We start from the raw sequence: 15,914 nt of genomic DNA, 5'->3' as shown, positions 1-15,914 counted from the left end.
GAGTTCAGGGATATAGTATAAGAACCTGGAAGCAACAAATGTAGACAAACTATCAGGGAGTGTGGTCTTTAGGGATACTCAAAAACCCCAAGATTGGTCATGAACCTCAAGGATTGTGCGCATCAGAGCTCCTCACAAAACTTGGCTACTTAGAGCATGGTAACCACAGACTTAGTTTAGCTGGTCAGAAATGCAGAATCCCAGGCCACACCCCAGATCACCTATAGTACTGAATGATAATCTCCCTTGCAGGAGCACAAACGTTCAATACCAAGACAATACATCACCTAATTTAAAAATGGGCAAAGAACCTGAATGATCATTTCCCAAAAAGAAAACAGATTAGTGAAAAGATGCTCACCATCACCCATCATCAGGGAAATGCAAATCAAAACCACAACGAGATATCCCCTCACACCTGTTACAATGGCCATCATCAAAAAGACAAAAGATAAGTGTTATCAAGGATGTGGAGAAAAGAGAACCTTTGTGCACGGTTGGTGGGAATGTAAATTGATCCAGGCATTATGGAAAACAGAAAGGCATTTTCTCAAAGAACTAAGGATAGAACTACCATAGGATCCAGCAATCCTGCTCCTGGGTATTTATCCAAAGGAAATGAAATCAGTATGTTGAAGGGACTTCTGCAGTCCTGTGTTCGCTGTAGCATTGGTCATAGTAGCCAAGACGCGGAAGCAACCCAAGTGTCCCTCAACAGATGAATGGATAAAGATGACGTGGTAAGTACATATAACGGAAGATTACTCAGTCATGAATAAAAAGGGAAATCCTGATGTTTGTGACAACACGGGTGAATCTGGAGGACATTTAGCTAAGTGAAAGGAGCTAGACAGAGAAAGACAAATACCATTATTATCTCATTTATATGCGGGATCTAAAAAACAAAGTTGGATTCAGAAGCAGAGAGCAGAAGTATGGTGACGGGGCAGGAAGGTGGGGGAGGATGGTAGGTTTGGGCAACAGGGGTACAAAGTTGCAATTACATAAGATAAAGAAGCCTAGAGATCTAACTTACAGCCTAGTGACTACGTCAGGAACACTGTATTCCATACTGGAAACAGGCTAACGGAGCCGATTTCGGGTGCTCTCGTCACACACGAAGAAATGGTAACGATGTGAGGAAATGATAATGCTAGCTAGCCTGACAATAGTAATCTTGTCACAAGTCACACGTGTCAAATCATCCCATTGTACACATCAAATACATATAATTTATATATATATGCAAAAAATGAATTAAATTTAAAGACCCCCGAGCAATTGGCAGAAATAACAAAATGTTTGGAGAATTATAACATGACCAAGATGTTCATTTTCATCTCCACCAAAATAATTAAGGTACTGATAGTGCTTTGCACATGCACACACACACACACACACACACACACACACACACACATTCTCCTTTCCAACTGCCATTTCCTCTTAACACCAAGGCCACCACCAGCACCATTTCCTGCAAGATCACAGTGCCACCTTCTGGAAAGCCGAGGGCAGGATGACTGAGCCCCTCAGGAGAACAAAGCAGGTGACAGAGGTGAGAAGTGACTTCCCCAGGCGAAGAAGGCACCCTGTGCCGTCCAGCCCAGCGGTCGGCAGCCACGTAGGGCCACTGAGCACCTGACGTGTGGCCAGTCCTCCCTGAGATCTGGCGTAATTATAAAATGGATTTCAAAGACAGTATAAAAAAAGTATGTGAAATACCATGTTATTAATTTTTATATCGACTTGGTGTCGAGGTACTACATTAGGTTAAATAAAATATGTAATTAAGACTCATTTCTCTTCTTTCTTTTCAGTTTTATAACACAGCTCCTAGAAAATTTGACGTTCCATCTGTGATCGCGTCGTGTTTTTTATGGGACAGCTCGGATGTAAGCTATGCTTCACAGAATATAGATTCCCAGGGATCTGAATGTCTTCCCCTCAGCAAGGGGGGAAGGCGTCTCGGCAAGGCGTCTCTAATGCTGCAGCTTGGCGGTTCCCCTCCTGACCTCAGCGCCGCAGTCCGCCTCCAGTTCCGCAGGCACCAGCAGCTCCGGCTGGTGGACTCACACCGTGAGTCCCTGTGGAACGGACCACTAACCGAATGAGCAAGTGAAGTCCCATCAAGTAGAGGGGACACCTTGTCCTGAACAGGGGGATCTCTTATTAGAAGCAACCCGGTCACCAGTCGTTCGGGGAATTAGATACAACAAATCAAGTCGGAGCTACATTCACTGTTCTCAAAACAAAGCCTGATTACAACGTCATGAAACAGACTTTCTTAAGGCCCTCCTGACCCAGTACTATTCAAACTTGGAGGCAGAGATCTTATTTACCGGTCATAAGTGGGGCTTGTAAGCCGGGTGGCCTTGAAGGTCCCCGAGGCCCACTTCCGCATCTTGGGCAGCCACGCCTCCCCCGTGAGACCTCGCCTCTGCGGGCACCTGATGTCCCCGCAGGCGCTTCCTCACCTGTTAGCTGGATCGATTTTTACATCTGCTCCTGAAGAAAGCCAAGCAGTATTATTTATTATCACCTCTTTATGAATGAGAAGTTAACTGATAATCTAATCTCACAGGATAGTCACCAGCGAGGCCAGGTCTCCGCCCTTGCTCTCCACCACCTGCCGCGTGCTCCTGCCTTGCCTCACGTGGGCATTTCAAGCGTTCCCTGGCGGCTGGATGGTTTCCAGATCTCGTGGATGCATGTTCTTGAAGAGCGTTTGACCCATTGTGTGACTCTGTTAAAACTTTCCGTCTTATTGGCTCGGTCTTCTCATCTGTAAATTGGGAGGAGAGAATGAAATCACCTCTAAAGCCCTTCCTGATGCTAACATCCTGCGGATCTCTGAAACTTGGCTGAACGTGCACCAAGGACTGAAGCCTGTGTCTCATTCGCCTCATTCTCCTCGTGTCTCTGCTGCAGGATTGTGGACACTGGATAGGCTCTACCTGGCACAAGGCAGAAGCTAGAATGTCCCATGGTCTCACTGAGCCCAGTTCTGCGCGCGCGCGCGCGCACACACACACACACACACACACACCCTGCTGGCTGCTCTAGGAAGGAAACGGTATAGGGCCCTATCTGAGTTGTCTGGGCCAAGGTCGCCTGGAGGATGCGTCTCTCAGATGTCACCTTCATGCAGTATTCAGTGCGTGCTCCCAGGAGCTTCCATGAGTGACAGAGGCTGCCCTTCCCGGCGTTTCTCTCTGTGTGCAGATCCCTGTGCCCAGATCTCTCCGTACCTCTCCCATCCCCATCTCGTCCTCCCCGGGGGCTGCTGTCACTGGGTCTCTGCCTTTTGCTCTTCCCTCTCCATCGACGACCCCAGAGGTCTTGTCCATCCTCTTCCAACCTGAATGTGGGCCCCCCTCCCTGCCACTGTCGCCCCCGCCCAGGAAGTGAGGGCTCTACCCTTCGGAGGCATCGCCTGGACATGGGCCTGTCTAGCCTTCTTCTGCTCTACCTTGCAGAGAGCCGTGTGCCTGGGCAGAGACACTCCTCAGGACTGCGGGAGCCAGATGCCTTGTGCGGAAGAGCTACACCTACCAGGGTGCCCAGAGGGTAGGACCTGGGGCTGAATTTGCACCGAGGAGTTGGGGATAAAGCGAAGGGGTGGGCAAGACAAGCTCAGGGGACAAACACCTGGGCTGGTGGGGTCAGAAGCCACTGAGCAGGGGGAGGGAATAGTCTGGGGTGTACTAGGGCCTTTGGGGGGGATCACCTGGGGACCGGCAGCTCCCGGAAGCTAAGTCTCAGCCCTAATCGCTGTGCACCCGTCATTCCACAGGTAGGCTCTGCTCTCGCTCACCACCTCCTCCCTGTCCTCCCGGAACCTTCCTCAGCAGAGCGGGTCCCCATGACACCCCCCTCTGCCTTCTCTGCCCTCGAGGATTCTTCAACCACTGGCCTGGCCAGGATGCCTGTTTTCCCTGTGGTTCTGGGGCCACCCAGCCGGAGGAGGGCAAGGACACGTGTGTCTGCCTGGGGCCTGGCCGAGTGTTCCAGGTATGTCCTCTGGCGGTGGGACCCAAGGACAAGCTGCCTTTCCGGGACTGTTTTTGGTCAAGTTCGGCTCAGGTGTAACCTGACCAGGCTTAGCTCAGGTTTCCAAGTGACACAGGGATAAGATTGCCAGATGAAATACAAGGTGCCCAGTTAAACCTGAACTGCAGGTCAGTTACAGATCATTGTTTAGCATAAGTGTGTCTCAAATACTGAATGAGACAAGCTTATGCTGAAAACATTCCTTGTTTATCTGATGTTCAAATATAACATTTTTACTTGCTAAATCAGGCAACCCTACTCAGAAGAAAAGGCAGTCTGCTGTTCTCCACCATGACCACTCCCACAATACACCCTGCCCCAAACCCTTCCAATTCGAACTTTCCCTATAAGCCAACAATGAGGCATGTGAATCCTTCCTTTCCTGAAATTCCCGGGTCTTGTTGGCTAAAAGGCTAGCACCGCCTCGACCCTAACCAGCATATAATGGTCACCTTCCCCTCTCATCGGACCCCTCTCCAGCCCTGTTGAACCTTGACCTCCCCTCCCCCACCTCTCTCTTCTGGCTCTCATCGGGCAGGGTCACAACCAAAGGTGTGGTTCCTCATCAACCAGCTAACCTTCAACTGAGTTTCTTCCCTCCCCACCCCGCAGCCCAGTGATGGGCAGTGCCCCTGCCTCCCAGGCTACCAAGATGTTGGAGAGCCGTGGGGCTGTGTCCAGCGGAAACACAGGAGCTGCGAGGATGGGGCCACCTGGAACCAGGAGGGGCTGTGTTTGACCAAGGATCAGTGGAATGACCACTGTGCCCGGGAGGTAGGAGGTGTCTCCATAGTGCACCCCGTCCCTCCGCCCAACACCCAACCCCTAACCCTCCCTGGAAACAAGGAGACCTGCGCTCTATACTTGGAAGCTGGAGAGAGTTGGGGGCAGCATCCCCCGGAGAGGTGTCCCTAAGACGTTTGAGTCTCCGTGCAGGTGTGTGCCACCCCGGGAGATGCCCGTGGCTATGACCCAGGCCTGGGGCTCTGTCTGTGCTGGGGACAAGGCTCAAGTGGAACGTGTGGTCCCCTGTGCCCCGAGGGACAGAGACACGTCCTGCAGCTCAGCTGTTCTGAGGGCATCCCACAGATCTCCATCCCTGAAGGCACTGGGAGCCAGGTACAGTGTCTGAGCTTTCACCCCTGGCTGGGCTGGGGCCCCCTGCCCCTGGGGCCTCTGCCTCCCGAGGAGGAGAAGGCATGACATGCCTATGCGTGGGGTCTGGGCCCCATGTCACCAACCCACATCATAGGCACAAGCTCTAGGACCAGAGGAAAGGCCCACCTGTTGATTTAATTTCATCCTGTAAAACTCCTTGAAGAAGTGATTTGCTCTTTAAAGAGGCAGAAATTGTCTTGGAAACCTTCCCACATGAGCAAAGCATGGTGCCCAGATTTATGACTCGTGGTTACCCCTCCCTGTGAAGTTCTTAGACGACGGGTACCACCCCCCACCCCGAATCCTTATCAGGACACGCAGACAGGGCTCAAGGGAAGCCCCATGCTCTCTCCGCCTCCCTGCGGGGCCAATGTGTTACTTACTCACCATGTCTTAAGGGAAAGAGCTGATCCTAGACCTCTTCTTTCCCAGGAATTCTACCTTCTGGACAGGCCTTCCTTACCACGTGCCGTAGGCCATCCCTGCAACTCAGACCAAGGCCATAAGTCTGTCCATCTGTATGTGATCAGGATGGATGGTAAGACAGCGGGACAGAGGGAAGCCACAGGTAGACCCACCACTCAGGACCACACACAGGAAAGCCTTGACTTGACCTTACCATGGCATGAGTGGGGCCTCTTCGGGCAGAAGCTAGATGGTGATGGGCGGTGCCCCATGAAGGGACCCGTCCATTTTTAGAAAGTTGAATCCTGCCATGTGCAAATCAGAAACAGACAGCTTCTGTTGTGTCCGTGCACTAGGGAAATCTCTCTCCCTAGGTCCCTGCCGGTTGAGGGAGATCCCTATCTTGTTCCAGGCTTTGGGTTCCTGGGCCTGATCAGACCAGGTCACGAGCTGTTGCACGCCCTTGGCCAGCTCTTCAGGGACCCCAGGCCCCCAGGCCACGACACCGGTGAGCATCCAGGGGACAGCTATTGTCTCTCCTCTCCCACTGCCACCAGCAAGAATCTGTCTGAAGGTCTCTATTCCTCAGGTTCTGTATCTCACTTGCCCAGGAAAGTCGAGCGAAGGACATCTGACCTCCTCTCGGTCAGTGAGCCCCAACTCCACGCGCCATGGGCATCTGTTGCCCCCAGAGCCTGGCATCCGCAACCCCACAGTCTGCCTCCAAGTCAATGATACGCTTGCCTTCCTGGTGACCCATGAGCATTACCCGGAGTATGACCTGTGAGTCACCAGAGGACATGGCCTGCCACCATCGAGGCACTGGACAAAAGACACCGCTGTGCCTGTGAGCACTCGCAGGAGACAACACACGCCTCCTTTCTCTGTCCCCAGGGGCCACTTCTATAACACATTGCGGGGATTTGACTGGGGACGCTTTCGGGCCCTCCCTGAGGAGTCCCAGCTCCACGATCGAGAGCCCTACCTCTTCCTGCAGCAGTTCCAGCAGCCCGGGGTGTATGTCTTTCGTCTGAGCAGCAACAAGCATCGGAAGATGGTTTGTCCGTGACTTTGGCCTCATTCAACACACCCACCCATCATGTCCCCCTCGCCTTAGACAACACTGCCCCATGACCATCCCAGACAGAACCCCAAGGAGGGAGACACTCAGGGCGTCCCTATCAAAGTTTCGGGCTCCCACACTACTAACAGGTAGTTCTGAGGGTTTCCAGGGTTCCCTCCAACATGTGGTGTATAGAGAAGGGAAGATCGTGAGGGTAAAAATAGCAGGTGTATCGAAGGACCTCCCGGTGTCCGGACATGGCTCATGGCCCTCTGCTTCATTACCCGCTCTTTCCCTACTCCCTCTCTCACCTTGAAGGCTCACACCCCAAGGTCATCTGCACAGGCTTGTATCCATGTGACCTGCTTGTGATGCCTCCACTGACCCAGGTGCCGAATCTGGGTCACACACGGGATTTAGCTCCTCACCCCACCTGCACAGCTTCGAGGAGGCTGTGCCGACCTCGCCCCAGAACAGGCATACAGCTGCTCCGTTACTCGATGTGAATTTGTTTCCCTGGGGAAAACCCAGATTCTGCTCCCCCAAGGTGTGCACAAAGATCTGGGCTATTTGGTTTGTGCCGACAGGCCCAGGGTCCCACTCTGTTCCCTTGCCAGTCTCTGGTCGACCGTGGGAGAAAGGCTGAACCGATTTCTCTCCCCCCAGTACCTCCGCACCCTGCCGCCCGGGGGGCGGTGCTTCGGAGAAGGGCCGTTTGCCTCCACGACTCCCAGGTATCTCATCCAAACCGGCATCGCCAAGATCCCCAGGCCCCCGAAGAGGTCTGACTGGCCAGAAGTCCTGGGGGAGATGGTCCTGCTGCTGGGGTTCTGCCTGCTTCTGTTGGTGAGTAAAGCTGGACAAGGGACATCTTAACCTCCATGCAAGACCGCCTCCCCAAACCCGTGTGATGGGCTGTCCCGTGCCCGTTGGCAGCAGGCATTACACTAGTTGCTAAGATGTGAAAGTGACAAAGGCACGGCCTCAGTCCTCCAGTGATCAAAGCTCAGCGGGCAGAATACAGACAAGGCAGCAAACCAGCGTCCAGCAACACTGGGGGACTCTGGTGAAAGCTTGTCCAGGGTGTCCGGCTGCACCAGGAAGGAGCTGACTGCCCCTCCTGGGTGGGTCAGGACAGACTTCTGTGAAGAGGTGATCCCAAAAGAGGCCTGAGATATGAGCCGTGGGACCCTGTGTCCCCTGTACTAACGAAGGCGTTAGCGAGTTGGGGGCTGGGAGATACTGGGCTTGGGAGGAGAGTGCGGATGAGATAGAGGGCACTATGTGTAAGGGTACAGCATTCACCTGCTCAGGGAACCAAATATGGGGGTGCAAACACAGAGCTGAGAGACAAAATCATGATGGTCTCATGGGCCACGTGCTATCCTCTATGCAGTGAGGGATCCATTAAAACCTTTGAGCAAGGGCACCTGGGTGGCTCAGTCATTAAGCATCCGCCTCCAGCTCAGGTCATGATCCCAGGGTTCTGGGATCGAGCCCCACAAGGGGGTCCCTGCTCAGCAAGGAGCCTGCTTCTCCCTCTCCCACTCCCCCTGCTTGTGTTCCCTCTCTCACTGTGTCTCTGCCAAATAAATAAACAAAATCTTAAAAAACAAATAAATAAAACCTTTGAGCAAAACAAAACAAAAAACTTTCAAGCAAGAGAGAGAAACCCTGGTAAGAATTTTATTTTTACTCTAGCAATAGGGTAGAAGAAATGATGGATGGGGTGGAGGGGCGCAAAAAAACATAGGCAGTGGGAATGGCCCAAACAAGACGACGAGGTTCTCCCTCTCTTCAGCTGAGCAGGGCTCTTCCTCCAGCCGGTCTTCAGAGAAGATGCTTCCCCCTGTCCCCTCACATCGCCACATTATGTACCGTGTAGATTCAGTGTCACAGCCTGAGCTGGGCCCGGAAGGCCACTCCCAACCCCACCTTCCGGAAGCATCAGCAAGGATACAACCTGGATGCCTACACCTCCCCAAGACCTGGGATGATGTCAGTGAGGAGAGGTCGATCACACCAAGATTCTGATACCCCCAGGGTTGAGGGAGATCACGGTGAGTGACAGACTCAGGTTAGAATCCCAGAGGGGTCCCCAAATCCAACTGGCCACCCCCCGCTTCCCTTTCTCGTGTTCCCAGATTACTCTTGGTTCTATTCTCCCACGTTCATTTATTCATTTGTTCAGTAAATATTTATTGAATGGCCACTGTATGCCAGACACTGCCTGGTTCTAGAAGTACATGCTGAGGGGGATAGAGACATTTAAATAAAAACGTTTCAAGGGGCACCTGGGTGGTTCAATCGGTTAAGCATCTGCCTTTGGCTCAGGTCATGATCCCAGGGTCTTAGGTTCGAGCCCCGCACTGGGCTGCCTACTCAGTGGGGAAGTCTGCCTCTCCCTCTCCGTCTACCTCTCCCCCTGCTCATGCTCTCTTTCAAATAAATAAGTAAAATCGTAAAAAAAAAGAACTTTCCAAAAGAAAAGTTATATAACCACGTACAAAGTGCCCGCGTTAGGAGATGGCCAGCACTAGCTAGAGGAGCAGCTCCCAGAAGGCACTCCTGTACCACACCTGTGTTTCACCTTCTACCCTTGCCCCTCAAAGTACACTCCTCAGATAACAGCACTCCAACTTAAATGTGACTGTGAATTACATGGGGACCTTCTGCAATGGGTCAGAGGTAGAATCTAGAATTCTGTGTTTCTAATGAGGTCCTCATCAGGGCTGTTACCAGCCAGACTGTGTCCAGACCATTGAGAAGGTGCAGGGATGATCAGCAGGGAGGCTTATCTTTGCATTTCGGGAGACTAATCCTGCTTCCCGCCCCCTGACAGGTGGACCCTGGGAGGCCGAGGAGCAGGTAGACCTGGAGTGGTTTGACCCAGAATGCTTCTTTGCAATCCTGCTCAGACAGTCTCTGTCGGTGACAACAAAACTCAGCCAGACCAAGGAAGAGGTGAGTGGAGAAGCTGGAGAAGTGAACGGGGTTGGAAACGGGTTCATCGCAAAACGCAGCTGGTTACCAGGTAGAGAACTAAAGAAATCCTTCATCTACTCATGGGAATTAGGGAAAAAGGAAAGTATATGGGAGGGGGGATAGAAGATTTCAGATTAAATTTAGGGCTAATTTTCAGAACTTCGGACCTCAGATCAGTGATAGAGAATCTATTAAGACCCACCTCTGGAGTCTTCAGATCCCCATTCCTGGTCCTCAGTAGACCCACGGGAATGCATAAATTCAGGCCAGTAGGTGACAGGCGTAGGGAGGGGGGTAAAAACCACACACACACACACTAGAAGTCCAAGTACGGAAACCGGGTCAGGGGCCTGGGGCGCTGGGGCGTTCCTCCACCGACGGGCAGCAGAGGGCGCTGTGATCAAAGCAACGAGTAGGGCCACGAGGCCGGCGGCGCGCCGTCACAGGTGCGCGCCGCCGGTCACAGGTGCACGCCGCGCTCTCCCGCAGCTCAAACTCCTCTGCCTCAGACTCGTGAGTGAAGCCCGCTCTCTGCGGCAGCTGTGGGGGGCTGAGCGTCGCACCCCGGCCTCGGCGGGCCAGCGTCTGGGGAGTCCCCCGAGGGAGCTGCAACAGGTCGGGCTGAGTTCACACCTTCCGACCTGGTCCCTGTGCCTAAATGGGGCTCCCGGGGGGCCCCTGAGCCCGGCACCCCACCCCGCCCCCCGTGGCCCCTCTCCCACGGTCCCAGCTCCCAGGCCCCAGGGCTCCTAGCCACTCCCCCCACCCCCAGGGATTTCTCATCCCCTTGCCGCTGCTGCCGGGCCTGCGCAGAATGTTCTGGAACTCCCGGCAGGGGCTCGCAGGGTGCCCGGCCCCTGCGCTGCTGCTGGCGGTCGGGCGTCTGCAGCCCCGCGGGCGGGCAGGCAGCGCTGTCTCTGACCCCAGGCTGCTGAGGCCGCTGCCGGCGCCGCGGAGGAGGAGGCCGGGCGCAGGGGGCGTCTGGCCGGCCAGTACGCGGCCAGCCTCAGTCACCAGCTGACGCTCCTCCGCCAAGACCTCGGGGCCCGGCAGGAGCAGTGGGCGTCTTTCTGCTCCGCGCTGATGGCCGCCCGGCGGCTGCTGAAGGCCCAGGCGGGCTCTGGGCCCGCGAAGTCCTCCCGGACCAGGCCGAACCCAGAAGGGTGTGTACCCGGTGCCTCTGAGTCAGGCTTGCTGACATGTGGCCCAAGGGAGGAGCGAGTGTGGCTTCCCCAGGTCCAGAACGGGCCACAGCAGAGGCCCCTGATCTGGCCTCCCCCTTGCCCCCCGGCCCCCCACAGGGAAGTGCCCCCGCTGGATGCGGCGCTGAGCCGCCTGACCCAGGCTGTGCTGCAGGAGGGCCACCGCCTGAAGGCCTGGGGCGTCCTGGGTTCCGGCACCGGGGCGGAGCTGCTGCGGCCAGGTGGGTTCTGCTTCGGCTCGCGCCCCCCGCCCAAACCTGGCCCTGCAGAGTTCAGGTCCACAGGGCCGGCAGAAACGTGGCCCCTCCCCTAGGACACCGTGCAGCGGAGGAGAAGGGCAGAGCAAAGTGGAAACCCCCAAAGCTGGGAGGACCTTCCTGGGCAGTGTGCAGGCCAACGGCTGTGTTGCTGAAGAGGGAGCCTGTGAAATGGAAAGAATGGGAGGAACCGAGCCGAACTGCCCCAGAGCATGGCTTTATACCTAAGGGAGCATTTCCTGAGAGCAAAAGCCCAACGGATGAGTGCAAAAGGCCATATTTGGAGAATGCTGGACTTGCCTGGAAATGAAGAGTGGGAGAAGGATCCCCCTGGGTTCTCTGGGGGAATTCTGAGTACGCGGAGTCCCCCAGGTGACTGATAGGCTGTCACCACTTTTTCCCAAAGTCCTTCCAGTCCCTGCCAGCCTGCAGTATGATGATATCACAATGTCATGTCTTGCGTGGGGGATCATGCCCTGCACTCAGCAAAAGACAAGATGCTCTGCCCTCGGGGAGCACTTGCTACTGGGGTTGGCTGGGGTTCTTCCCAGCTCCTTCCAGGCACCAGTCCAGGGAGCCCCTCGCCTGGCCCGTCCACCTCACATGCAGGGATGAGCCATCATTTGCTTCCCAGCAGCCTCAGCAGACCCTCAGGGGGGCACCCCAGACATCAGCGTGAATCCTGTCACCAAGCTGATGGTCCCCGGCCCCAGCTGTGCAATGCTTCCAGCCAGTGGCCATGCAGGATCCATACCCTCTGGCTACTTCATCCACCCTGACACTGGGAAGGTGCTGCCCGAGGCTGGAAATCTGGGGTACGATCTGCAGGGAGCTACGCTGGTGCCCACCACCGACTTCAGTCCCGGTGAGACCCTGACCACGAGGGAGCTCCCACCCTGCCCGGGTCTGCTGGGATCCTCTGGGAGGGACTCCCCGGGAGCACAAGGCAGGGAGCAGGGCTCTGTCCTGGCACTGTGGGGTATGATGAAGAGCAGAGCAGCAAACCCCTCTCCCCCTCCTCACTTTAACATTCTTGCTGCAGAGGGTGAGGCTGGGGAGAGCCGTTGGGTGCAAGAAGTGTCTGCGGGGCCAGGCGGGAGGCTGACGTACCAACAGTGCTATCACTCCCTGTCTCCCTGTCTCCCCGTCTCCCTGTCTCCCCATCTCCCGGTCTCCCCGTGTCCCTGTCTCTCCCCGTCCAGGTGGCATCCGAACGTCAGAAGCCGCCATCCTCCCCTATGTGCCCTACCCAATCTGCCCGGCCACAGGCTCCCCTCCCGCCACCCACCTGCCCATCCTGCAGCCAAGACGGACGTCACAGCTGGGGGCGCTCATGACAGACCCCACAACCGGCATCGAGGTGCCTGTGCTGGCTGTGACTCTTCATCCTCAAACCAGGCAGTGGCTCACTCTTGGGGGCACATACTGCAATCCTCTCACCAAGACCTTGGCCCCCCTCGAGTTGGGGGGCCCCATGGAGGACCCAGTCACGGGAAGCATCTCGCCGATCCTGGGAGTCGGGTTGGATGAAAACACAGGTATCCGCCATCCTCAGTGCTGGGCTCCCCCGCCCTCCTCTCTGCCAGGTCTGGCTTTTCCATCTCCCCAGTCCCTTACACCCCCCCATGTTCTGGTCCAGGCTGCAGATCACCCCAAAGCCACCTTTCCACCCTTTATCCCCACTCTGCTCTTACCCCACCTGCGTCCTTGGTCCTGGCTTCCCTGTCCTCTTCCCCTCACTTCCCGTCCCCCACCCCTGTGCTCACTCGGTCTGCAGGCCCTCATTCTCCTTTATGCCTCCTCTCCCTGCATCTCTGTTCAGCCCCTTCTACCTCACCCTCTTGGGTTCCGCTGCCAGGTCAGGTGCTTGCCCTGGGGGGGCTGCAAGACGCCTCGGGGAGCCTTATGCTGCCTGGTGACTGCTTCAAGGAGCCTCTGAGCGGGAAGACGGTCCGGCTGCAGGGAGCTTCTCGGTGGGAGGGCCAGACAGTGCCCCACATGGGAGGATCACAGGCCCTGCTGGACGCCAACGTGCTGGTGGCCCAGAGACGAGTGGTTGCCGTGCTCCAGAGCTACCGGGAGAGGCCGGGGTCGAGGACACAGGGGCTTCTGGAGGCTGCCATCAAGGACATGAGACAGGCACTGGGCTTGAGTCTGCACCATGCCCTGCAGCAGGCTCGGAGACTGGAGCGGCAGCTGAGGACAGCAGAGGCCATCATGGCCAGCGGCGGGAGGATAGGTACCTACTGACTGAGACCTGGGCTCTTGGGCCCCTGGCATCACAAGCCCTGAATGACCCGGTGCCTCTGTACCCTCAGCTCATAAGCTCGGGGACAGGATTGCAGCCCCACGGGACAGAGGGAAGAGAGAAGGAGTGTAATGGCTTCATGCCTGACCCCGTGAATGCTCGGCTTGAACTCTATTCTCTTGCCAATCCTGCTGGGTCTTGCACATCAGGATCATGAAGCTTATGTTCCCCTGTTATTTCAGAGGGTTCCCAACAGCGTAACTTGTTATGAAACCCATTTTACACCTCCACTAATGCGAGGACAGGCGAGGAGAGGAAGTAGGAGGGACACCTTCCTGGAGCTTACCTCAGTCATTCTTTCTAGAAGCTTCTGCCCATAATGTGACAAAAAAGAACCAGGGTTTGGGGTCAAAACTGATTCGAGTTTGAAGCCCTGCCCCACTGTTTAATGACTCTTAGACGTTAGGCAAGTTACTAGACTTCACTCTGTTTTAACATCTTTAAAATGAGGATAAAAACAGTACATACTTTAGGTCCCATTGTAGGGCCAAATAAAATGTAATTTGTAAAGAGTTCCCAAGCTCAGACTTTTGGTACATGGTGGGTGCTCAAGAATACTTGATCCTTTTCTTTTTAACTTTTTAGTGTGGCCTGGAAATTGTTCTCAGCCTCCCAGAGGTCCCAAGGCCACTCAGTATCTTCCTCCTGAATTCAGAAGGCCAAGCAAGGCCCCAGAGGAAACAAATGCAGTCTTTGCAAGGAAGCCTCTCAGGTCTGGGATTAGCCCTTTGAGCCTGGCACTTAGCCCTCAACCACCCTTCTCTCTGCCAACCCCCCCTTGTATTAGGGATGATGTGCTATCCTGGGACCGAGCTGTGGGTCCCGGTCCTGTACGGGATGGAGATCCCAGACCCTGAGGGCTCAGGGCTCATGGTGCCCATCCTGGGCATGGAGACTGATGGGAATTCAGGTGACGCCACACCCCTGGCAGGTTCAATGGAAGATGCTGATGGCAAAGGTAGGAGGGGACTGGGGGCCTGTGAAAGCCCCAGGGGGATCGGGGATGTGACTTAGCCCTGGGTGAGAAAGCCTTGGAAAGTGCTTTCCAGGAGGGGTACCCCCTGTCCATTTACTCATGAGCCATAGGATGGGGTCCTTCTGACACCTCCACTAGGGCTGCTGAGATTCCAGAATCCGAGGACCATAGGTCATTTATCCCCCACTGAGAAAAGTGGGTCCTTTCAAAAACCAGCACTTCAGAACCCCACCCTCAGGGTCTTGGCCTCTGAGAAGCCCTCCAATCCAGCTCAGAACCCCTCAAAGGGCAAAAGGGGTTCTCAGGGTTCCTTCGGCTCCCTTCCCACCATGTTTACATCTTTCCATGACCATCCCTTCCTTCTTTCTCTTTTGCTTTTCCACAGGTCTTATCCCAATCTCGATTGGGGCTCAGGCCATAGACCCCTTCACCGGGGAACCTGGTCCTGTCATTGGTGCCCAGACAGACCCCTCTACCGGATTGGTGGTGCCCATCGTCCAAGGGCTGGAGGCCCTGCCTCGGGGAGTGAGAGACCCTGGTCTGGTTCGTAGGAGCCATTCATTCTGTTCCTTTTCCCAATTCATCCAGCAGCTGCCCCCTGAGTACCCTCTCGGTTCTGGGCACTGTGTTAGGTGTTGAGATGCAGAAGAACAAGACAGGGCTCCTGTCGGCCATGGGTTCCAACCAGGAGCGTGATCTATAGGGTGTTAAGGGAGCACAGAGGAGGGACGTCCACATCACATGCAGGAGAGCTCAAGGAAGGCTTCCCTAAAGAGGTAACACCTGACATAGCAAAAAAAAAAAAAAAAAAAAAGAGGTAACACCTGGGCTGAGTCAGAAGACGCCTCGGGGGGCCAGCAAGCCCAAAGGTGGGGAGCGTGAGACCACGGCTGTCCTGGGAGAGTAAAGGGTGGCCCACAAGGAAGACAGGAAACCAATCCTGAACTGCTCGGGTGCCTGGCTGAGGCCCGGAAGTGTGGCTTACCATGAAAGCCAGGGGGAGCCACAGAAGGATTCTTAGTAGACACGTGATGTGATCAGATACGAATATTTTTAAGACTTTTAAATTTGGAAAATTTGGCACAATACAAAAAGAAAATAAATTCCTTCTAATCCTACATGTTTTAACATATGTAAATGAAGGAGCACAAGGTCCCTCCTCCCCTTGCTCTCACCCCATCTGCCGTCAGCAGCCCCCGATCCAGACACCGCTCACCTCGCCCCTAGTCTCCCACCAAATGCAGCCACTATTAACAGGTTGGCACGTCTCCCTCCAGACATTTTTGTGTGTGCGTGTGTGACTATGTCATCAGCATTCTAGAAAGTTCCCTCTGGCAGCCATGCAGAGGATGGATGGGAGCAGGGCCAGCCTGGAGCAGGAAGCCCTGTCAGAAGGTTACTGCAATAATTCAGCCCTTGGCAGGTCTCCATGGAAATGGAAATGACTTTGGGTCCTCCCATACGGTCTCGGCCGGGTTCATTTCAGGAACAAAGATGGATGTGTTGT

The 15,914-nt window shown here is 55.0% G+C and overlaps 2 protein-coding genes across 2 annotated transcripts; both read left to right on the top strand.

Moving 5' to 3' along the window:
- Window positions 1-732: 732 nt before the first annotated feature.
- LOC123948852 lies at window positions 733-10,470 on the top strand. The gene is made up of 14 exons (XM_046015979.1): window positions 733-740; window positions 1,995-2,079; window positions 3,480-3,570; window positions 3,797-4,014; window positions 4,666-4,827; window positions 4,990-5,172; window positions 5,644-5,749; window positions 6,029-6,124; window positions 6,228-6,399; window positions 6,511-6,673; window positions 7,346-7,525; window positions 8,565-8,739; window positions 9,522-9,643; window positions 10,154-10,470. Exons 1-14 carry the CDS (start codon window positions 733-735, stop codon window positions 10,415-10,417), a joined length of 2,025 nt encoding a protein of 674 aa, XP_045871935.1. The 3' UTR covers window positions 10,418-10,470.
- An 8-nt stretch (window positions 10,471-10,478) lies between these two features.
- On the top strand, window positions 10,479-15,110 carry LOC123948851. Its single transcript, XM_046015978.1, has 9 exons — window positions 10,479-10,538; window positions 10,592-10,827; window positions 10,966-11,087; window positions 11,761-11,988; window positions 12,326-12,661; window positions 12,982-13,362; window positions 14,219-14,389; window positions 14,793-14,945; window positions 15,040-15,110. Exons 1-9 carry the CDS (start codon window positions 10,479-10,481, stop codon window positions 15,108-15,110), a joined length of 1,758 nt encoding a protein of 585 aa, XP_045871934.1.
- Window positions 15,111-15,914: the final 804 nt, after the last annotated feature.

Source organism: Meles meles, chromosome 8, assembly GCF_922984935.1.
Source record: "Meles meles chromosome 8, mMelMel3.1 paternal haplotype, whole genome shotgun sequence".
In the NCBI taxonomy this organism is placed as follows: Eukaryota; Metazoa; Chordata; class Mammalia; order Carnivora; family Mustelidae; genus Meles; species Meles meles.
This window is presented reverse-complemented; position numbering and strand designations above follow the sequence as displayed.

What these genes read in the sequence shown, in the direction of transcription:
- LOC123948852 (XM_046015979.1), top strand. An exon ending in CCGGCTGGTGGACTCACACC is followed by an intron (nt 2,080 to 3,479) that starts GTGAGTCCCTGT and finishes TCTACCTTGCAG; the next exon opens with AGAGCCGTGTGCCTGGGCAG. An exon ending in ATGACCACTGTGCCCGGGAG is followed by an intron (nt 4,828 to 4,989) that starts GTAGGAGGTGTC and finishes GTCTCCGTGCAG; the next exon opens with GTGTGTGCCACCCCGGGAGA.
- LOC123948851 (XM_046015978.1), top strand. Translation starts at nt 10,479, where the DNA reads ATGTTCTGGAACTCCCGGCAGGGGCTCGCAGGGTGCCCGGCCCCTGCG. An exon ending in ACCAGGCCGAACCCAGAAGG is followed by an intron (nt 10,828 to 10,965) that starts GTGTGTACCCGG and finishes GGCCCCCCACAG; the next exon opens with GGAAGTGCCCCCGCTGGATG. An exon ending in GGCCAGCGGCGGGAGGATAG is followed by an intron (nt 13,363 to 14,218) that starts GTACCTACTGAC and finishes CCCTTGTATTAG; the next exon opens with GGATGATGTGCTATCCTGGG.